The sequence below is a fragment of the Macrobrachium nipponense genome, chromosome 1 (genome assembly GCF_015104395.2).
Source record: "Macrobrachium nipponense isolate FS-2020 chromosome 1, ASM1510439v2, whole genome shotgun sequence".
Lineage (NCBI taxonomy): Eukaryota > Metazoa > Arthropoda > Malacostraca > Decapoda > Palaemonidae > Macrobrachium > Macrobrachium nipponense.
The window spans coordinates 62,241,352-62,265,003 of NC_087200.1; the positions used below are offsets into that span (position 1 = coordinate 62,241,352).

Consider the following 23,652-nt stretch of genomic DNA (forward strand, 5'->3'; position numbering starts at 1 on the left):
CGTGTATGTAATAAGTTTATCATTAATATTTTCCAATAATAATACTATAAGTACAAAATTCATATCTGAGTATTTTAAATACAATAATCATTCCATTTCTCTCTTTTAAATACTGTAAGGACAACTCTCTCTCTCTCTCTCTCTCTCTCTCTCTCTCCTCTCTCTCTCTCTCGTCTCTCTCGTCTCTCTCTCTCTCTCTCTCTCTCTCTCACTCTCTCTCTCTCTCTCTCCACAAGATACTTGTCATACATTTGGTGTTTCTATTTCTTCCTTTTATCTCTCTCGCTCTCAGCAAAAGAATTGATAGACAGACAAACATAATTGCACAGTCCTCTCTTTCTCTCTTCTCTGGAGAAATATATGTATTTATGGGAGGGGGAAAAAGTTGCCTACAGACATTCATTTCAATCTATTGAAACCGTAAGGAGTTATTTCTCTCTCTCTCTCTCTCTCTTGTATTTTAATGAAAATATACAGTAATTTGTGAATACACAGTGTTGCACATGAAAAAAGTAAATTAGTGATAATTTTAGAGATACGGCCCTAAGAAAAATTGCAAATTAGTAGTGAAATTTTCCGTGTGGACATGTTTTCAAGAACGTCGTTCCGGCTTACGACGATTTTCGGGTTACGACGCGTCTTAAGAACGGAACCCCCGTCGTAACCCGGGGACCGCCTGTATTGATATTGCTTACAGTTTCACTCGCTGGCAGCTTAAAATTAGATAATCGCAGTAGCGCTAGTTACGTTGGTGTAAGTATCGCCCTGCCCACTTATGGGGTAAGAGAGGAACACCTTCAGCAAGTTATCAATTGCTTCTTGGCAGCTCTTGACTACAAGACCTAGTTGGGAGCGCTCTACTTGGAATTGATTCTCATTATATTTTGCCATCTGATGTTTGGTGAAGTAGTATTGGTAGCCATAGGCTTTGATGTTTTTCTTTATATTATTCTCTGGTAGAGACTTCAGTCACAACAATTGCTGAACTTTACTTGTCTAGTAGACCATTCTACTTGTTTCATTATGTCTGATACTATTGCTGCTAGCGTATGGTACTGTAGCAAAGGCTGCAATACCAGACTAACCAAAGAGAAGTATGACTCGCACACACACTGCATAGAATGTTGGGGACAGGAGTGTGCAGTTGATAAGACTTGTGTTGATTGTCCAGAATGGGATGCTAAAAAGTGGAAGACTTTGGGTTCTCATTCAGCAAAATTAGACAGAGATATGAGACATAAGCCGGCCACTAGAGCCAAGTCTAAGACAGTAGTAGAAAGTAAGTCTTTGAAAAGTTCTAGTAAATCATCAGTAGATGATTCTAATATCTGTGCCTCTTTTCACTCTGTTGCTTATTCCTGATTCTCCAACTAAATTACCTTCTCTCTTACCCAGCTCCCCCGCTTTTGAACCCGACCCCCTTGCCAGCCTTGAATCTAAGATTAATAAATGTTTTGATGCTAAAAGGTAATGATTGTAGAGACAGTGTCTCAGCTGCAACAGTGTTTACCCTCATGGAAAAAGAGGAATATAGAAGTGCTGTTAATGAAGTGTCAGAGGAGGTGGTGACTGTTCATCCCGCCGACACTCCTAAGCAAAGGTCAAGGTATACTCCCCTACACATGGGAGCAGTCATATTGGAGGCCACAGGGAGGTTGGGGGTGGGGGACGACTGTCCACGGATAGTTGTCGCCTCAGTCGAGTCTGTTGTTACGACTAAGGATGGCCGTTTGGAAAGGCATCCACAAAGAAGTGAGTAGGCTGTCTTCAAGTTCAGAAGGTTCCAGCCGTGTGCGTGGGTGCCAATGGCCCTTAATGATGAGTCATAGCCACTGAAAAGGCATGCCTCTGACAAGGTTCACTCTTCTCCGGTGCAAAGTAAGAGATTTAGTTAGTCCAGAGTGCCCTTCCTGCAGTTTTTGGGGCTCCCAAATGTTTTTCACCAGAGTACCATGAGTTGGCACCTAAGAGCTCTTCCTTTTCAAAATGTTCTGCCTCATCTTCTCGGGAATGCACAACAGTGTCTGAGAGTTTAGCAGTAGCACCTGAGTGCTGCCGAGTTGCCTCTTACCCCTGAATGTCAAATGATGCCCCAAGTGCTGTTCATTCCACCTGTATAAAGTCAGTGCATGTAGGTGAGAGTGTTTCTTGTATTAGTGCTGTACCAGAGGTTTAGTCTGAACATTTAGTGATGAGTTTGCCTCCGAGTGTCAGTTGTCAGGCACCAGACATCCCTTCACGTCCAACAGATCTTTCACCACAGCGTCAGTTGGCAGACATTCTCACCATCCTCAAGAAAGGCTCTGCCCCTAGTCAGGAACCTGAAAGACTGTCTGTTTCTCCTGTGTTTTTGAAGGAGGAGAACAAAGAAGAGACCAAGGAGCAAGGCTCTCCCCTCATGGCCTATGCAGCTTTGTTGGCAGTATCAGTGCCCCCCACCCCCCCCCCCCCCCCCCCCCCCCCTTCTGTATTTGCATTCTCCAGATTCGCTGATTTGTCTCTGGACCATATCTACCCATTATGTGCGGGAAATTCACCTATTCGCGGGGTTTTCCAACTAAAATAATCACTAATTACTGTATTTTGATGTTATTTTCATGACTGAATGCATTTTTTTGATACAAAAATTATTTACTAATTTTCAAATATTAATACTGATTAATACTGTATTAGTAAGTTTAATAAGATTAAATTATATCACATAATAAAAATAATGATTCTCTCTCTCTCTTACAGAGATGTATGTTTTTTGTATATAAATAAATGACTTACTATTTTCAAATATTAATGTTAATGTAAACAGCAATAATATCAATTCATTAAAGAAAATACTACATATAGTGAATTAGTAAGATTTTATTTTATAAATTTAAAAAATTATGTAAGATGAAGGAAATCCCAGTCTTCTTTCTCTAACTCCAGGTACTAAAACTATCAAATATACTATCAAGTAATGTCATTCAAAGTATGGAATTAGTAAGATGATTCTGCTGTCTTGTTGCTATTACGTGTTCATATAAGCTCTCTCTTTTTTTCTATTCTCTCTCTCTCTCTCTCTCTCTCTCCTCTCGCTCTCTCTCTCTCTCTCTCTCTCTCTCTCTCTCGTAAGTAGCCATCTTGCTTGGTGAGACGTACCCGCGTGAGTCAGATTAATCAACAGATATACAAGTTTAACATACGACTAGAATTTGAGAAATATCTAGAAGTGTTCGTGAACTATCGGTGATAAGATTAGTGTGAAAAATAGTAGGATAAAGCATCTTCTAAGTTATTAGTTTATCAAGTGTAATACTATAAATCAGAACAAGATGGCAGTAAGTTCCAACTGCGGGGAAGAGGTGGCGTAATTTGGCGTGTTTAGCAGATTTGCAATACGATGAGATAGCAGGAAGGGAACTGGCATTTCTCATCTATGAAATCAGCAACAGTCCTAACCAAAAAGATACAAAAGCATTCATAGATATATTAGAAGGATATAATCCTTCAAACTGGAACAAATCTAATGAAAAACATCTTGAAAATAATTGAAGAAGTTCCAAATAAAATCCAAGTGGGTCAAGAGACTCATAAAGAAAATATACATAAACCAACATATTCCGACAAAGAAAATGAATAAGGTGAATCTTGTGAATATCCTAATTGATGCATTAGGAAAAAGAATGCCAAAAGCATGCAAACTGTGTAAGGTTTTGGTATAGCATAGTCAATCCACCAAAACCTAATCAGAAAATGTGCTGCATGCAACATTCCGACCCATCCACAGTGTGCTGAGGTAATACGAAGATTTGAGAAAAGATACAAGAATTTTTTGTTCAACATGTCTATCATGGATAGACAATGTTATTAAATCAAGATTGAATGTACAAATAGTTGAGGATGAAGAAGAAGAGGAAGAGGAAGAAGAAGAAGAAAAAGAAGAAGAGGAAACGAAGAGAAGTAAACAAAAATGAAATGACAGAAAAAAATAAGGAAACAAAGAACAAGATAAAAGTATGGATGCAGAGAATACTCATTGATACTACATATGAGGCAATAAAGCAGCATACCTACGAAGAAATAAATTACGATATGACAACAGAAAAGCAAATCCCGAAGAGGCTCTACCCAGATCTATACAATGACGGGAAAGAGGAAAAAATAGACAAGAAAGACAAAATCTGCAACCTTTTGAAAAGAGAAGGGAATTGCAGATTTGGAGAAAGATGTTACTACAAAACATCCTAAGATATGTCAAAACTATGAAATATATGGTAAATGTGCATACTTAGATGGATATGGGGATGATTGCAGAGATCTGCATCCAAAAATATGTAAAAACCTAAAAGAAGGAAAAGGATGTAAGTTCGACAAAAAATGCAAATATATGCACCCTGTAGCCATGAATCATAATCAAATAAATAACCAACCAAGTAATAAAATCCAAAATAAGAAAGAAACAAATAAAGAGAGAAATCAAGAATATCAGGTAAAGAGAAAAGCAAACCACCAATGAGATATGCAGAGGTGTCAGCAAAAAATTTCAAAGCATCAGCTCCGAAATTATACCCAAGAGATAATAACTGTATTTATTATGCAAGAGGATATTGCAGAAACGGAGAAAATTGCAGATTCAGACACAAAATGAATAATTATGATGAAGGAAGATCAAATATTATGGAAAAGTTGGATTTTTTTTTTTTTTTAATGTCAGAATTTCTGGAAATGAAAAAAGAACAACATACCAGAACAGGAAAGAGACATGGGAAAATCCTTATTACTACCAGTATTAAATGAAGGAGAAAACACGCAAACCATCATAGTGATGAATGGCGCAGGGTTTAGTACGAGTACTCAAAAAGAAAAATAGAGTACTTAGAAGAACTAACCCAAAATGAAAAGAAAATAGATATAATGAATATAAGTGAAAACCTGGTATTCCCAAGAGACTGGGAATGATGATCAAATAAAGGGTTCCAAACTTACTAGATCAGATAGAAAAAATAGGAATCAAGGGGGAACCGCAATATATGGGAAAGACAAAAAACAAGGAAAAATATATGAGAAATATAGTAACTCAGAATGTGAACTAATAGCGTAGAATTTGAATCTGAAAAATTGATGAACATAGTAATATATAGACCTCCTAATACTAAAGAGTTTGACTTAATAATTGAAAAATTGGATGATATATGTAGAAATCACAAGGACTGGACTATTCTCCTATCTGGTGACTTCAACTTTCCTTTCGTAGAATGGAAAGAACGAATAGGAGATTGTGGGTTGTACTTATACATAGAGAGATAATAGTAGTGCAGAAGATAAGAGGCAATTTGAAAAGCTATTAGATATGCTACTAGAATACAACATTCAACAAATAAATCACCTGCCAACAAGAAAGGAAAATACTTTAGACCTAGTATTTGTGAACGAGATGAATTATGTTAAAGAAATAATAGTTTATAATGCGAATATTTCAGACCATAATGTCATAGAATTAACAGTTCATTCCAAAGCAAGTGAAAATAGAGATAAGCAAGAAATGAAAAGTGGGAAGGATATGGAAAATACAACTTTCTACAGTAAAAATATAAAATGGTCAGAAATTAATGAAGAATTAAACAAAGATTGGGATACATTTTCGTAAGTGATGACATAAGGGTAAATACGGAGATATTATATAAAATATTGGAGAAAATAGTGGAAAAATATATACCGAAGAAGAAAAGTAAACATCATTCATGCATACCAAGAGACAGAAGGATCTTGTTCCAGAAAATCAGAAAGTGGAAAAAAGGTCTTACAAAAGAAAAAAATGCATGGAAAGTTATAGAACTAAAAAGTAAGATAGAAAATGCAGAACAAAAGATTATACAATCAAAAGAAAATGAAAAACGGGACTTGGAAGAAAAAACCCTATTAAATATCAAGCAAAACCCCAAACTATTATACTCATATGCGAAGAAGATGAATAAAAGAAGAATAGAAATAGGCCCTCTGAGAATTGAAGGGAGATTAACGAATGAAAAAAAGGAAATTTGCAACATACTGGCAGAAACGATATAAGAGAGAATTCACCCCTAGAATAGATAATGAAGATAATGATATAGAAGTAAGGGATGAAAATAGTGAATATTTAGCTGACATAGATATTAATGAAGCTGATATTGTGCAGGCTATTAATGAAATTAAAATGGAGCTGCTGCAGGGCCTGATGGAATTCCTGCTATTTTGTTAAAGAAAGTAGTTCATTCTATCGCAAAGCCACTTGCAATATTATTAAGACAAAGTGTAGATACAGGCAAGATTATGATGAGCACAAATTAGCATATATTACCCCTACTTTCAAAAGTGGGATCAAGACTAGAGGCAAGTAATTATAGGCTGTGAGTCTAACATCACATATTATGAAAGTGTATTGAAAGGGTAATGAAGAAAAATGTTATGAAACATTTAATAAAAAATAATTTGTTTAATAAAGGACAACATGGTTTCGTACCCGGAAAAAGTACACAAACCCAACTGTTAGTCCACCGTGAGAACATATTCAAAAATATGAAAAGCGGAAATGAAACAGATGTTGTTTATTTAGACTTTGCAAAAGCTTTTGATAAAGTGACCATAATATATTAGCGAAGAAAATTAGAAAACACAATATCGTGGATAAAGTAGGAAGATGGTTAAAAGATTTTTACACAACAGAAAACAGATAGTTATTGCAAACGACGAGAAATCGGATGAAGTCAAGGTAATATCCGGTGTGCCGCAAGGTACGGTGTTAGCTGCAATACTGTTTGTTATTATGATTGAAGACATAGACAATAATGTGAAGGATTCGGTAGTGAGTAGTTTCGCAGATGACACAAGAATAAGTAGAGAAATTACTTGTGATGAAGATAGGAACGCTCTACAAAGAGACCTTAACAAAGTAGTATATGATTGTGGGCAGAGGTTAAATAGGATGGTATTTAACTCTGATAAATTTGAATCATAAATTATGGAGACAGAGAAAGAAAGCTATATGCATATAAGGACCTAATAATGAGACCATCACAAATAAGGAAGCAGTTAAAGACCTTGGTGTGATGATGAATAGGAACATGTTATGCAATGATCAAATAGCAACTCTGTTGGCAAAATGTAAAGCAAAAATGGGAATGTTGTTACGGCACTTCAAACAAGAAAAGCTGAACACATGATTATGCTTTATAAAACATATGTTCGTAGTCCACTTGAATATTGCAATATGATATGGTACCCACACTATCAAAAGGATATTGCACAAATAGAGAGTGTACAAAGGTCCGGTTTACAGCTAGAATAGAAGAAGTTAAGGACCTAGACTACTGGGAAAGACTACAATTCTTAAAATTATATAGTCTAGAAAGGAGAAGAGAACGCTACATGATAATTCAGGCATGGAAACAGATAGAAGGAATAGCAGAAAATATCATGGAACTAAAAATATCAGAAAGAGCAAGCAGAGGTAGATTAATAGTGCCCAAAACTATACCAGGAAAAATAAGGAAAGCACACAGGACATTAATCCACTACGCACCAGCATCGATAATGCAGCGTCTATTCAATGCGTTGCCAGCTCATCTGAGGAATATATCAGGAGTGAGCGTAGATGTGTTTAAGAATAAGCTCGACAAATATCTAAACTGCATCCCAGACCATCCAAGATTGGAAGATGCCAAATATACCGGAAGATGTACTAGCAACTCTCTGGTAGACATTAGAGGTGCCTCACACTGATGGGACCTGGGCAACCCGAACAAGATGTAAGGTCTGTAAGGTAAGGTCTCTCTCTCTCTCTCTCTCTCTCTCTCTCAGAAAAGAGAATTTTTATAGTACATGTACTATATGTTTACTCTTACTTTCAAATAATAATAATAATAATATAACTGTAATTACAAAATTCATATGTGATAGTATTTTAAAGAAATACAATAATCTATCCATTTTATTCTTAAATAAGGATAACTCTCTCTCTCTCTCTCTCTCTCTCTCTCTCTCTCTCTCTCTCTCTCTCTCTCTCTCTCTCTCTGTCTTTTACTGAGATGAAAATTTTTTATGGTACTAGTATGTAATATGTTTATTGATATTTTCAGTTAATAATAATAATAATAATAATAATAATAATAATAATAATAATAATAATAATAAAAGTAGTGGCTACTTCAGCAGCGTTACACTTGTAGAGATTCTTCTTTATTTTGCGAATAGCGGCTTTTTCCTTGCTACTTATACAGGCTAGTAGGGTGCCTATAGAGGTCATGGTCAAATACAGGGTCAAAATAGGTGTATATATTTGAATTTTACAGATAAACTATACCATAGTCATAAAAGTCATTAACGATTCTCTCTCTCTCTCTTTCTTAAAGTGAGCTTTTGTCTGGAGCTGCCAGACATCCTCGGGCTGGGAAGCTGAGGGTGGACTGATCTTGGTGTGGTGTCCGTCCTCCTTATATCTGTGGTTGACAGCAGTGGGTGTGCCCCATGCTTGTCTCCTATTGGCTGGTGGCGGTGAGTCTTCGTTTTCATTGGTTGCCTGAGCCAGGTCTCAAGCCATTTTCTTCGAGCCGAGGTTAGTGATGCTGCAGATCCTGCAGCCGTTGGGACGTCACGGCTAATTTGATTTCCATCGGCTGCAGGAGTACCTCGTTCGGGGGCATTGTCTTCCAAGGAGTTGTCGTGATTGGTGGTGTCATTGTTGGTGGCAGTTCTTCTCATACTCGTAGGGAAGAGAAATTAGCCGTGCCATCCCACAGTGTAGCGCAACGCCCATCAACATTACAGCGCTGCTCAGGAGGTCCAGACGGCTGCAGGATCTGCAGCATCGTAACCATCGGCTCGAAGAAAGTGGCTTGAGACCTGGCTCAGGCAACCAATGAAAACGAAGACTCACCGCCACCAGCCAATAATAGGAGACAAGCATGGGGCAGACCCCCTGCTGTCAACCACAGATATAAGGAGGACAGACACCACACCAAGATCAGTCCACCCTCAGCTTCCCAGCCCGAAGATGTCTGGCAGCTCCAGATGAAAGCTCGCTTTAAGAAAGAGAGAGAGAGAGAGAGAATCGTCAATAGAAAGAGAGAGAGAGAATTGTTAATGACTGATGACTATGGCATTATAGTTTATCTGTAAAATTCAAATATATACACCTATTTTGACCCTGTATTTGACCATGACCTCTATAGGCGCTCTACTAGCCTGTTTAAGTAGCAAGGAAAAAGCCGCTATTCGCAAAAATAAGAGGAAGAACTCTACAAGGTGTAACGCTGCTGTAGTAGCCATTACTCTCAATAAAGTATGCTTGAGAGAGGGGTGCTTCCTAAGAAAAGAAGAAGAAGAAGAAGAAGAAGAAGAAAGTATCACTCATTGATGTCGCAAAACCATGGGACACCAGAGTTGAAGAGGAAGAAAGGGAAAAAATGGATAAGTATCAAGACCTGAAAATAGAAATAAGAAGGATATGGGATATGCCAGTGGAAATTGTACCCTAGTGTCCCTAGGCACGATCCCAAGATCCCTGAAAAGGAATCTGGAAAAACTAGAGGCTGAAGTAGCTCCAGGACTCATGCAGAAGAGTGTGATCCTAGAAACGGCACACACAGTAAGAAAAGTGATGGACTCCTAAGGTGGCAGGATGCAACCTGGAACCCCACACATAAATACCACCCAGTCGAATAGGAGGACTGTGATAGACAAAAAAAAATAAGTAATAATAATATAAATGTAATTACAAAATTTGTATGTGGTAGTATTTTAAAGGGATAAGAATAACCTTTCCATTTCACTTATGTAAGGCTAACTCCTCTTTCTTACTGAGGTGAGAGAATTTTTATGGTAGATGTATGTGTTTATTAATATTTTCAAATATAATAATAATAATATAACTGTAATTTCAAATGAAAATTCTTCCCTTCCTCTTTCTTTGTAGTATCCATTTCCCTACCTTCTCTCAACTCCAGAGAAGCTTGGCCTCAGGAAGCTGAAAAATATGTCAAATAATGGGACAGGGGAGGGGAGCAGTGCCATGTAATGGTCAACGATTTTAATGGTTTTCTCTCTCTCTCCTCTCTCTCTCTCTCTCTCTCTCTCTCTCTCTCTCTCTCTCTCTCTCTCGGTTGCAAGTGTTAGAATTGCGTATGTCTGTATGTATATACTTTTAAGGGTACTAATGTTTAAGATTACTTTGAAATTATATTAATACAATCTCTAAGATTAATACAGTAATATGAAAATAATTTTTAATGTTGGATGTTACATAAGGTACACATTTGGTGTTTTTATTTCTTCCTTCTTTTATCTCTCTCTCTCTCTCTCTCTCTCTCTCTCTCTCTCTCTCTCTCTCTCTCTCTCTCTCTCTCTCTCTCTCTCTCTCTCTCTCTCTCTCTCTCTCTCAGCAAAAGAATTGATAGACAGACAGATAGAAACTTGTTCAGCCCTTTCTTTCTCTCTTCTCTGGAAAAGATATATGTATTTATGGGAGGGGAAGAAGTGTTGCCTATAGAAGTTAATTTCAATCTTTTGATATCTTAAGGAGTTATTCTCTCTCTCTCTCTCTCTCTCTCTCTGTTATTGGCTGTTTATATATTTCTAATGGTAGTTAGTTCCTCTGCTCTCTCTCTCTCTCTCTCTCTGTTATTGGCTGTTTATATATTTCTAATGGTAAAACGTTTCAGATGACTTGGAAATTATATTAATAATACCAATTCAATGGTATATTTGATGTAGGATGATACTTTAAGTATACATTTGGTATGTGAACTTTCAAGATAGGCAGATATAAGCATGTTTAGAGGGGAGTTCTAACTATTCGCAGGTTTGAGCTATTAGCGGTGGTGTCTGGCACCCATCCCCCGCGAATACGGGGGAACACTGTACCTACTTGTTGCAACACAATTTCCTGAGTTTTTTCTCTCCAGCAGCCTGAGCTCCAAAGTTTTTTTTGATGGAGGAACCAGCGCAAGAAGGATTACCTAGGATGGTTCTCTCCTCTTCGGCGAGCAAGGCTGTCAATGAACTGGATAGTTGGTTCACTAAGAAATGAGACCAAGGGAAGGCTTCGTTGAGCTACACCTCTTCGCGTTTGCTGTGGTGGAGGTATCCCGCATACGAAACCAGGGTAAGCACCATCCCTGGGAGTGTCTGCCTCCTCCCAAGAAGACTTCTCCAGGGTGACTGACTCATCACAAAGATTGGCTTTCGACATGGTGAAAGTTACTTTCACTCCTATGGAGATCGATCATCTCCTCAAGAACCTTTTTAAGATTTTTGAGGTTCTGAATTTCAGGGATTGGTCAGTGGTTTCCTTAAACAGAAAAATTAAGAATTGTACCCTTCTCCCTGAAGATTACCTTCTGACTGGCGTTAATGTTCTGTCTTGCACAGATAAGGGCATTAGAGATGTGATGCAGGAGTTAGCCTCACTCTGTGCTCTTGGTATACTCAAGAAAAGAGAGCTCTGGTGCTCCTTCATGTTGAAGAATGTCACCCCACCCAAATTTCTGCTCTTTTGTATTCTCCATTAGACTGGAAACATCTATTCCTTCTTCTATGGTGAGTGATATAGCGTCAGATCTCCAGGGCACTCAGGACCTCCTCGCTTGCTCTTCTAGATGCCCTATAGACCCAACCCTGGTAGTACTAAGGGCGCATCATCGCTTCAGCCCTTGCCCTTTCAAGGTAATAGGACAAGAGTCCAAAGATCAGGAGCTAATCTTCAGTTAAGCCTACACAATATGTACACAAACCCTCGGCCCTTTACAATATGAATTACTTAAAGTGAAGCCTGGATAGGGCTGCTGAGATCTTAAACATGGCTGTTAAGTAGTTAACTTCTGGTCCAGTCATTGGGAGTCTCTTCCAACCAAAGGTAAACATTCCAATTTCCTTTCGGCTGTCGTTGTGGATAGACGTGTGCATCACTGTTCTCTACCTGACTGTTTCAGCTGATTTCTTTTCAATCCTGGTGGGATTCTTTCATGTTTTTTGTTTGATATATGTATATGTATGTTGTGTTCTGTGTGTTTGTGTATACATAATGCGAACCCAAGAATCACAATTGCTAAAGAATCCTGCCCCCAGTGGGTGGTGCCTGGGGGTGCAGGGTAAGAAATGCAGCAAAATCTGCACTTACCTTGATGCTGATCCTCATGTCCTCTGTTCATCTTGCCAAGGGCATGAATGCTGAGATCATAATGCTGATTCATCAGCACAACGATCTTGGGGAAGCGACTACGGCCTCCTCGTCAGGTGACTTCCCATCTCGTCTTGAATCCTTCTGGGGACCTAAGGAGGAACCCAGAGTTTTGATGGGGCTGCCATGGTCAGCTTTGGCTGATGGTGTACTGAGCCAGGTGAACAATCTTGTTTCTATATAAGAGAGCTCATTTAGGTCCAACTATTCAGACAAGCTGCTTTCCCCTCCTCTACCTCGTTAGAGGCATTTGTACACGCCCTCGTAGAGGCTTCCACCTACCAAACAGGTTGACCCAAACCTGGTTCGTCTTGGTCCAGGTCTGTCACTGCAGAACCTGACTGGTGAGAATGTATCTCTCTCTCAGCAGGAAGCAGCAACCCTGGAAGCTACCGTCATGGCAGCTCTTCAGGCAGTCTCCTATGTAGACCTGCAGTCTTTCACATTGTCTAAGGTTGCTGCTTTTACTTGAGTTATCATCCTGGGAGAAGGCTTGGCCTTTGGGAGACTGTGCCAGCCTGGAGGTAGGGTTATTACCTACCAGGCCCACCAGATGGCAAACCTGTGGTTGAACCTGGTCCTTAAGAGAAGTGGCACTGTTCTATCTCAAGTAACTAGGTCTCTCGGTCCCGAGTTGGTACTTCCCCTATGAAATGGACCTTTGCTGGGCTTTGCCCCTCTCTTCAACAGGGAGCAGGTAGATGCTGTGGTGGACAAGCGATGGGATGACGATAAGGACCACCTTGTCCACCAGGCAGTAGCGAAGACTTCTGGGTCTTGGCACACCATTGTGGCCAGATTTTCAAGTCTGGCTAGCACCTCCTCGGCCCAGAAGAAGTCCTCCTCTTCTAAGGGGTCCCGAGGAACAGCCCAGCTTTTTTCTTCCTCTTTGAAAGGAGTGCTGTCCTGCTCCTTTCAGCCCTCCTTGGCTTTTGGGAAAGGAGGTTAAGGGAAATGCTAGGGGTGGAATTCCCCTCCAGCTGCTGCCATTGGTGGGGAGGTGCCTATCGACCCATTGGGCAACATAACAGCGTTATGGAGCAGAGACCTAGGTAGTAGATGGCCTTTGGGAGGGATATCTACTTCCCTTCAGGTCTCCACCACCTATCACCAACCACACGGTCTGTCTCAAATCCTACCTAGAAGGATCATAGAAGCACCAAGTACTGTTGCGAGAAGTGCAGAAGATGCTGAGCAAGGGCACTGTAGAAGTTGTGCCGGGCTGGTCTCCAGGGTTTTACAGCCGAGTCTTTCTTGTAGAGAAGGGTTCGGGGAGGATGGAGACCAGTCATAGACCTTTTGCCCCTTAACCGATTCGTTCGCCAGACTTGGTTCAAGATGGTGACGGCACAAACAGTGCTTGCCTCTACGTATTATGGAGAACAACTTCATGCGTACGGTGGACTCGAAGGATGGATTTTTTCAAATAGTACCTATTCATCAGTCTTCAAGCAAGTACCTTTGCTTTGTCCTCGGAGAGACAGAGTATCAGTTTAGGGCACTCTGCTTTGGGCTCTCCACTGCCCCCCAGGTGTTCACTAGTGTTCAACCTGGTCTCAGCTTGGGCACATTCGCACAGGATATGTCTATTGAGGTATCTTGATGATTGGCTAGCCCTGGCAAGCTTTCAGTCGCAGTTGCTACAGGACAGAGATCGACTCTGCGAGTTCGTTGGGATCTAAGGATCGTGATAAATCTCAAGAAGTCTGATCTCAAACCCAAGCAGCGGACAAAGTATCTCGGCATGCTGATAGACTCGGTAACAGCAAGAGTCTTCACTTCAGACTCTCGTATCAGCTGGTTCAGAGAGGCAGCGTGACTGTTCATGTCTCAACAGGAGCAGTTTGCTTGGCAATGGCAAAATATGATAGGTCACCTGTTGTCTTTGGAGAAGCTGGTCCTTCATTGGTGTCTTCACCTACGGTCTATCCAGTGGAGACTAAGGGAGCATTGGTCAGTCCTGTGACCCTCAATCTGCTCTCGTCCCCGTCTCGCAAGAGGAGAGAGAGGATTTGGAATGAACCTGGTAAACGACTCTCACCCAGGTGGTTAAAGAAAAGACTGACGCGGTGGCGTAGGTGCGTGGACCTTGACCACTCTTCACCCGATCTACACATGCATTGCCAGATATCATAAGATTCCTTGCTTTCATCTGCTTTTTAACCAGATCCAGCTAGGCGCTAGAAATTATCCTATTGTTAAGACAGAAGGTTTGTTTGTGTATGAACAATGATATTTTTATGATAAAATAAGGTTTTGTATATAGACAGTCACTTGTTATTGGTGGGGGTTCTGTTCATGGAGTGATACTGATAGGTGAAAACTGCCATTAACCAAAACTCAGCAATTTCTGGCTCAGGTAACCTGTTAATGGCATCTCTATTATGTATGTTATGAAACCCGGACTCAAATATGCGCCAATAACTGGAACTTGACGCGTTATGGCACCATAAATTGCTGATTTTTGGTGCTAGACAAGCCCACATAAAACCAGATCGCAATTAACTAAGTCCGCCAATAACCGGGGACTGTCTGTATACTTACCCAGTAATTATATGATCGGAGCCCATCCGCCTCTCCATGCATGGACATCAGAGTACAAAACAAATAGAAACTCTCTGCTGGGTTGTTCCCTCTCTAAGCCCAGGTAATGGGTGGGGCATTTCAACTACACCTCAACCAGAACCACCGCTACCGCAAATTTTCAATTGTTAGGCTGCTGTAGGTAGGAAGCTCTTAGCTATAAAATTACCTGGTAAGTATATGCAAAACCTTATTTTATTATAAAAAAAAAACGATCATTTTCCAACTGACCTGGCATCTGAGACACCACCTGACAGTGAAGTACAATGGCACATTGATATGGTTTATGTTGGGAACTTGACTTTCAAGAGTGATACCATGAAGTTTTTGCAAAGTACATCTTGGAGAGGTTGTGTTAGTTAGCTTAATCCAGAGTAAATATCAGTGAATTGATAAACAAAGGATTTTCTGAGAATGTTAAGCTCTTTTTACTTGTATGTTTGTAATTCTCAGTTTGTCTGTTGTATGTTCGTAACTCTCAGTTTGTCTGATATCTTTTGCCTGATGTCATATTTTTTACTCTGGCTTCCGGTACATTGAGATGTAAGTCTAAGAAAACCTAATTTGTTATCTATTCATGTTATATTTTATTTCAAATTTTATCCAGTATAAGTGTGTGTGTAAGGTTTTGGCTAAAAAAGCTCAGAAACAGCTAGTTTAAAATTTCATTATTGTATTACTGAAGACACTTAATTTTCTTTTTGCAGCTGGGGAGGACGGTCAAGTTAAAATATGGTCTCGAAGTGGGATGTTGAGGTCAACCCTTGCTCAGGTGTCAATGCCGACATATGGAGCAGCGTGGTCACCAGATTCGGATGCTGTTATATATACATGTGGAACAAATTTAATTATAAAACCCTTAGCTCCAAACTCAAAGCCAATCCAGGTTTGTGGAGGACAGTAGATTGTTCTTGTTGCAGAAGTGCTTGTTTCAATTTTTTTTATGTTATACTAGTTATAGGCTAGTGTGCAGTTTCATTGATAAGTAATTTCTGTGGTCATAAGTAGAGTAACCACTTCATGAACATGTTACTTCCTTTTTTCCAGTGGAAAGGACATGATGGCGTTATTCTTAAAGTGGCATGGAACCCAAATACTGGACTAATCCTCTCGGGTGGTGAGGACACTAGATATCGTGTTTGGGATAGCTTTGGACGTCAGCTCTATTCTTCAGCTCAGCATCAGCATCCCATCACTTCTTTATCCTGGTCTCCTGATGGTCAATTGTTTGCAGTGGGTTCTTTTAATACTCTGAGATTGTGTGACAAAGCTGGATGGTGCCATTCTTTGGAGAAGCCCAATACTGGTAGTATATTTAAACTTGCTTGGTCTAGTGATGGAACTCAGGTTGCAGGGGCTTGTGGGAATGGTCAAGTTATATTTGCTCACATTATTGAGAACCACCTTGAATGGAAGAATTATGAAGCTACTGTCACTAGCCGCAAAACTATATTGCTGCGAAATGTTAGCAATGAAGCTTGGGAAAAATTGGAGTTAAGAGACAGAATTATTAAAGTTTCTCTTGCTCACAGCCATATGGTTGTTGTGACTTCAACGCAAGCATATGTGTACTCAACACGTAATTGGAATACACCCATAATATTTGATTTAAAAGAGTCAAATGCAAGTTTGATTGTTCAGGATGAAAGACATTTTCTTTTGGTAGATGGGGCAAGTGTATATGTTTATTCTTATGATGGGCGGTTGTTGTGTTCTCCTAAATGGCCAGGGATGAGAACAGATGTTCTTAACCATCGTACTGTGTCTTTATCAAGTGACACACTAGCAATTCGGGATAAGAATGATGAGAAACTGGTTCATCTCTTTGATGCTACAACTGGTAAATCTCTGAATGATGGTAAACCATGGTCACACAAGCTTGAGATTGTTGAAATTGCCTTGGATAAGGTTGGTTCATCGCAAGAAAGACGTATGGCAGTGGTTGATCGTAATAGAGACCTATTCTTAGTAAACTTGCAACGTGTTGGCAGCATTGGAAGACCAGTGAAGCTTGGAGGAATGGTCCAGTCTCTATGCTGGAATGATGGTGCAAACATTTTAGCTGCACTTCAAGATGCCAAGTTCATTGTTTGGTTTTATCCAGCAGTTGTGTTTGTGGACAGAGATTTGCAACCAGTAACAGTTTATGAGAAAGATGCTAGTGACTTTGGAAAAAATGCAGTTATAGTTAGCTTTTTAGACACGATGGTAACATTGCGACGGGCAGATGGCAGTTTAGTAACAAGTAGTGTTTCTCCCTATCCAGCTTTATTGCACAACTATGTTATGGCAAGACACTGGGATGATGCAGTTAGGCTTGCCAGGTTTGTAAAAGATCCTACTGTCTGGGGCTGCTTAGCAGCGATGGCTACTGCTAGTAAAGAGTTAGATACATCAGAAGTGGCATATGCAGCAATTGATGAAGCAGACAAGGTTGAATACATACATTATATTAAGGAGATACCAGTGAAAGAGGCCAGGGCTGCAGAAATGGCTTTGTTAGGGGGCCATGTCAGTGATGCAGAAGCTATCCTCCTTCAGTCAGGTCTCTTTTTCAGAGCTATTATGCTCAACCTGTCTTTATACCATTTTGATCGTGCTCTCCAGCTGGCAATTAAACACAAGACACATGTTGATACAGTCATGGCATTTAGGAAGCATTATCTGGCACGTTTTGACAAGAAGGAGACCAGTAAAATCTTTTTACAGTATGAAAAGCAGGTAAGGTGATATGGATTAGTGAATTTTTTCTTGTATCAGTTTACTGGCCATGTTTTGATTACTACTCAACTTTGAATTGTTTACTGAATTGGCTCTTCATATTGAATTCAGTCTGTTGTATATGTGCTTACAAGTTCATTTGATGTAAAACTCAGTATTTGTAAAAAATGTAGGTATTCAAATTAGTAATTATCAGATTGGCTTCATGCCAGAGATATCATCAGCAAAAGGAGTGCTTAATGAAGAATTTAGTGATGGTGTTATATCACAACACAAGATTTACAGTAGATTAAAGACAGCAGCAGGCATATCAGAAAAAGTTAAGATGAAGGAAATTTGTTTCATAAAAACCCATAAATCATAATTAGCCTTAATTTGCAGTGTTGAATCAAGATGAAGGTAAAATTCTATCAGTAGTCCCTATGCAGGTCAGTTCAGTAACTTTATTAGCTGGGGAGTTAATAGGGATAGGATGAATGACAACTAACAGTTTTTTCATATAATGATTAGTATGTAGTCATGAGTGATGTGTAATTCACAAAGAATACCTACCTGTGAAATAAGTATGTATATTGTTTCTTCGGTGGGATATACTTTACCAGACATCCCACAAGGCATTTAGCGCCTCAGTGGCGTAGTTGGTATGGTGTTTGCATCCCACCTCGGTGGTCGCGGGTTCGATTCTCGGCCATTCCATTGAGGAGTGAGAGATGTGTATTTCTGGTGATAGAAGTTCACTTTCGACGTGGTTCGGAAGTCACGTAAAGCCGTTAGTCCTGTTGCGGAATAACCACTGGTTCCATGCAACGTAAAAACACCATACAAACAAACAACAAACAAACAACAAGGCATTTTTTCAGTTCTAAGAACCTTTTTGTAGCCTCCTTCCAATAGGATTTACACAGTCCAGTGATTGCTGAATACAGAATGTAATTCCATTGTCCAATGTCATACAACTGTACAAGTTGTTACCACAGTTTTTCTTTCCGTACGAGGTCTACTCAACAGGTTTGATTGTTTGGGATGCTTGTATTGACACTGGTAGTGTGGTTCATAATGTAATGGGGCAATACTAAGTTTCATTGTTTTGAGATTAGAGCTCCCAGGTAAGCTATCTCTTGTCCAAATCTTTAGTATAGTTACTTTTTCAAAAATTCTGGCAAAACTTATAAGCACTGGCCAGTATTGCATGGAAATTTGTAAGGCTACTTTGGTTAGACAAATTATTATACATAATGATAATGAAGTAGTATTTGATTACATGTAGTCTGTGAGAGTTCTTGACAGCCAGCTATCCATGGATGAGCAACCATGGTATTAATATTTAATGCAATTGCAATTTTTTATTTTGGTAGTCAGGAGGATGTAGGAACTTGTTTGAACAGTTACGTGATTGGAAAATAGCTGGCAGCATTTGTAAAAGTTGTCTTTAAAGGTTTTACTTTGATGACTATGTAGCTTTGTTCTCAGAGTTCTTCTTTTTGTAGTTGCAGTAATTTTAAGATTATCAGCTAAGGACATACATTCCAAGAACTGGTTATGGATTTGTAATGGTCTCCACTTTCATGAACAATTCACTAGCAAGGATAATCACAAGGAATGCCTATATATTTGGCAAGTCTCTGGACCAGGTAACTGGACATTCTCCATGAGTGATATCAGAATGACTCAATATCAGTGTTTGTAGTCTTGATATTGCTATCTTTGCTCAGGGAAAGATTTTTGTTTTACTTAATGCTTACTTGGTAGCTGTCCAGTCTTCATGTTAAATAGCACAGCTTATAATGCATTTTGAGTAATGCAGACCCATGCTCTCTTACTAAACATTGCGTTAATTTTTGGCAGGGTCTGTAAAGGATGCCAGAATCTTAGAAGATGCTTTCAAATATGAAGTTACTAGTTCTTATTCCCAACTTTAGTGAAGTTGACAGCCTTTATTTGCTTTTCTCTTGTAGTTATTTCAGCTCCTTTAAGTATCAATTACTTTTGTGGTGTGAGTTTATGTGGCCCCTCTAGTAGGGAATGCTTGTCTAAAAAGAGAAGACATGATATGATTTATTGTTGGAAACTGTTTATTAATAATGCTGCATTTTGTTCATGAAACTTACCTGTCAGATATATATATAGCTGTATTTTCTGAAGTCCGACAGAATTTTAAAAACTTCCGACACACGCAGTGGTCGGCCAGGTGGTTAGTACCCATTCCCGCCGCTGGGAGGCGGGTATCAGGAACCATTCCCATTTTCTATTCATAATTTTTCTGTCGCCGGTGCTGGAAACACCTGTTTCCAGTACCTCCGTCTTAGATTTTGGAAACTTCATTGCCGCTAAGTATCCTAATTGTCTTTTAATTTTAATTTATTTACTTGGATTTGTGGCTAGACATACGCTATCTTAAATTGATTTGAATTTGATTCATTTTTGCATAAGATATCTGAATCTAGTTAGGCTAGTTTCAGAGGGTGTTGTCTGCAAAGATAGGGTGTGGCTACCGAAAGCTTCGGTAGATCCGCACTTGGTATGCACGAGGGGTATGAGTCTTGCTTCTTTGTTGAGATTTGTCATGTAAGGAGTGTGAGACTTTGTCTAATTCCGTAAGGAAGACGTATGATTCGTATGTACGCAATTAATCAGTAAACATGTCTAATTCCGTAAGGAAAACGTATGATTCGTTATGTACGCAATTAATCAGTAAACAAAAGTCAGGTAGTGAACCTGCTAACCTTCCTGTAGACTTTTTTTTTGCCTAACCCTGTAGTATGGCCTACGGGTTATGAATATGTCTGCGAGAGGTGATCGCTCTCCTTCATTGTTGTGAAGAGTGCTACTTCTGTTATTGTTTCTCATAACCCTGTAATGTTGCCTTCGGGCCCTAAACAGTGTCTGTAGAGGTTATTGCCCTTTCTCTAATACTCTTTCGATTCATATCTTAGAATCGAAAGTGCTTGCTTTAGAGAGCAATAGCGAAGTGGCTAAGTGCAGTGACAGTGCCCCTTGTGTAGTGGAGGGTGCGTCAGATCGGCCTTATTTCGCCGCTAGGCCGGGACCTCTGCTTGACTCCCAGGACCCGGGGAGAGAGCATGTCGAAAGCCGAAGGAGGGTTACGAGGAACCCCCACCGATCTGGCGTGCCTTCGGCAGTTTCTGATGAAAATCCCCAGACTGCCTAAGTGCGTGCACGTGCACGAATCCTGAAGGATTGCTTCTCGTCCTCCGAAGCGTCCTCCCCGCGCAGGGGTTTGGAGCTTTCGGAAGGACTCGCGCCCTCTAAATAGAAGCTTTATAGAAGAGGACGCTTCACGTCCTCTCTCTCTCGTTATGCGTTCCAGTGGAGAAGTAAGAAGGCGAACGTCCGCCTGATCACGTGTACGTCTTTCCACCGAGAAATATGAAATAGAAGTCTTAGTAGCAGGACGGGCTTTGAGAGCGGACGTCCGAGCTTTGTTTACTGTGAGAATAAGAAGGCGTTCCCTCGCCAGCCGCCCTCGTATTCTCACACGATCAACCTTTCTCCTGAGACTGTTTCGTGCAGTCGGATTTCTCTCCGAGATGTATCTCGCTTGTTTTGACGCCTGTCAGGAGCGTGACGCTTTTCTGCACGCTTCTTTTGACGCTCGGCTTGGACGGGACGTTCGGATGGACGCCAGGCGCGCGCGGGTGCACGCCAAGCGCGCACCAGTGGACGTTGAGCGCACGCCAGTGGATACCGAGCGCACTCCGCGTGCGCCAGTGGACGCCGAGCGTGCTCGCTGCTCGCCAGTGGACGCCGAGCGCGCGCGCCAGCGCACGCCAGGTGTGTCGCCTGGCTGAACGTTTCTATTGAACTCTTCAAGCTCTTGTTTACGATTTGGGCCTCAAGAATTTTTACCTCTACCTTCGGTGATACCTTATACCTCACATGCAAAGAATGTGAAGTAAGCAGTGCTTCGGAGGAAGCTTAAAGTGAACAGACAACTTCGTCTTCGAAACCCAGCAAGACCTCGGGTTTCGTGAATTCAAGAGGTCTCTGTCAATATTATATTGCTTTTCGCAAAGGTGGATGGAGTTAAGGAAAGCTCTAGGGAAGATCTCGTTTTCTCTACCGCAGTCAAGACTTTGCGATAAGGCAGTTACGGGTTAGGTAAAGGCTCGATGTCCTGCACGTCAGGACTCTCGGCAATGTTCAGTAGGATTCTTGCAAAGGTACTCATCAAAAGGACGCTCTTCAGGAAAGCGCAAGATAGGACTTCTTTTGCCATACTGCCAATAAATTTTAAGCTTTAGCAGGCTTTAGTTGTGATACGGGAGAGGAAGCTGGTTGGAGAATTTCTTCCTCTTCCCAGGATAATTTTGCAAGCTTTTTAGCCCATCTGAAAGGGTTTTTCAGATGATAGGTTTTGTTAGTTTCTAGTCGGGACTACGCTGCCGAATTGAACATCGTCGTTCTACCTGCCGTAAGCCTAGTCTCTTAACAGGATTCTTGCCCCTTCCTCGTTTGAGACGGGAATCGGAAAAATAAAATGCTCGACTTCCTGGATTACGTTTTGTCAATTCAGTGACTTTCCCCCATTGACAATATACTATCGTTTTGTCAAGTAAGTGGGTATCCCCTCATTGACAAAATATCTCTTTGTCCCGTAAATGGGTTAGTTCTCATTGACAAACATCTCATTAACTTGATATTGCGTAAGCGAATAAGCTCTTATTGACAAGATTCGGAAGAGCTCTCATTCGTCATTCGCAGACTCGTACAAGAAATAGACTTGTAGACTACGTCAATGAACGCTTATGTCCAATAACATAAGAAGCTTGAGCTGACTGGCTTCGATTCTCTTAAGTTTTGTTCATGAAACTTGCCTGTCAGATATGTATGTAGCTGTATTTCCGAATTCAGCTATATATATATATATATCTGCCAGGTAAGTATGAACAAACTTTATTGTATCATAACAATATCATTTTGCCTTGCGTTATTTTATTTCTGGTTGGTTCAAGTCATATACGCTTGCTGTAGTTACCTCTTCGGATGGCAACCGAGAGGTCTATTGTCTATTTTAAGGACATTTAATCGTTACTCCCTGCAGCCTTCCAGGAGTTTCCGATTTATCTTTTACCGTTGTATGGTAGTGTTCTGACGACACAAACGCATCTATATATTTAGCGTTTTCTGTTTCGCTTAAATATACCAGCTTGAGAGTCTATCTGCTCAAAAAATAACGGACCTATTTCTTCGTAGAATAGGGTAGCTGGCAACCCAGACATAAAGTTAAGAGACGACATTCGTAAGCTGCTGGCTGCTGTTGTCACGCTGTGTCTGTCCTCTCGTCCAACCGAGCCACCAGTAACAGATCGTGCGCTGTCATGCGCGGTAGGTTTACGTCTCTCTCTCTTGCGGGATTGACTGACTAACCGTATCTCTGTGCTGGCGGTTACGTCTCTCCTGCGGGATTGACTGACTAACTGTATCTCTGTCCTACAATCACGGACTTTAGCCTAAGATTGAAGGGATTTCTTACGTGAATGAATAAACGTTGCATTCGTTTTGCCTTACTATGTTCAACAGAGTTATCTCTTAATCCTTTCGGTGCTCGTTACCGCACGGTATAGAACTACGAGTCTACCGCAACATTGCACTTTTATATGCTCTCCTGCTTAGGCAAAACGCAGCCTTATTAGGAAGTAAGCATACTCGGGGAGGGAATGGATGAGCTTGCTGGGGACCATTTCCTTCCTGAAGAAGTTTGTTTTCCCCGAATAGACTGCAATTAAGATCACAGTTTTTTCCTACCGGGAAACAAATATTATTCAAGATCTAGGAATGATTCTGAACATCTCTCAGTGCGTCTATCACCTGAGGTGATAAAAAGAAGGTGCCGGACATCTGGGATAGGGTTTCAATGTCCTGGATCTTAATCTGAAAGAAGTAAAGCGATTCGGTAGTCCCTCCAGTCCTTGAAACGAGTTTTTGGGAACCAGTGGTCCAGATCAACTCTGATATTCCACAGCTCTCTCATATCTTAAGAAGTATTCTCTCGGTCCCTGTTCGAGTTTACGAGAAAGAGCCTATTATAACAACAGGCGTAGAATGTAACGATCCTCTAGAGGTTCGTTACAGGATTGCAAAAGTCCGTACGAATCGTCTCGATCGACGGCAGCAACTATTGACTTCCGAGTGGAATATTT

The 23,652-nt window shown here is 40.4% G+C and overlaps 2 protein-coding genes across 2 annotated transcripts in view; one reads left to right on the forward strand and one right to left on the reverse strand.

The window, feature by feature from the left end:
* LOC135220181 (uncharacterized) overlaps window positions 1-23,652 on the reverse strand; it is a 126,270-nt gene that overhangs the window by 62,540 nt on the left and 40,078 nt on the right. The gene's annotated exons all lie outside the window — the stretch shown is intronic.
* The window catches only part of LOC135219350 (intraflagellar transport protein 80 homolog), a 71,467-nt gene that overhangs the window by 44,781 nt on the left and 3,034 nt on the right, over window positions 1-23,652 (forward strand). The window contains exons 5-6 of the mRNA XM_064256033.1: window positions 15,478-15,656; window positions 15,818-17,491. Of these exons, the coding sequence (XP_064112103.1) occupies window positions 15,478-15,656; window positions 15,818-17,491 (1,853 nt within the window). The remainder of the gene's footprint in view (window positions 1-15,477; window positions 15,657-15,817; window positions 17,492-23,652) is intronic.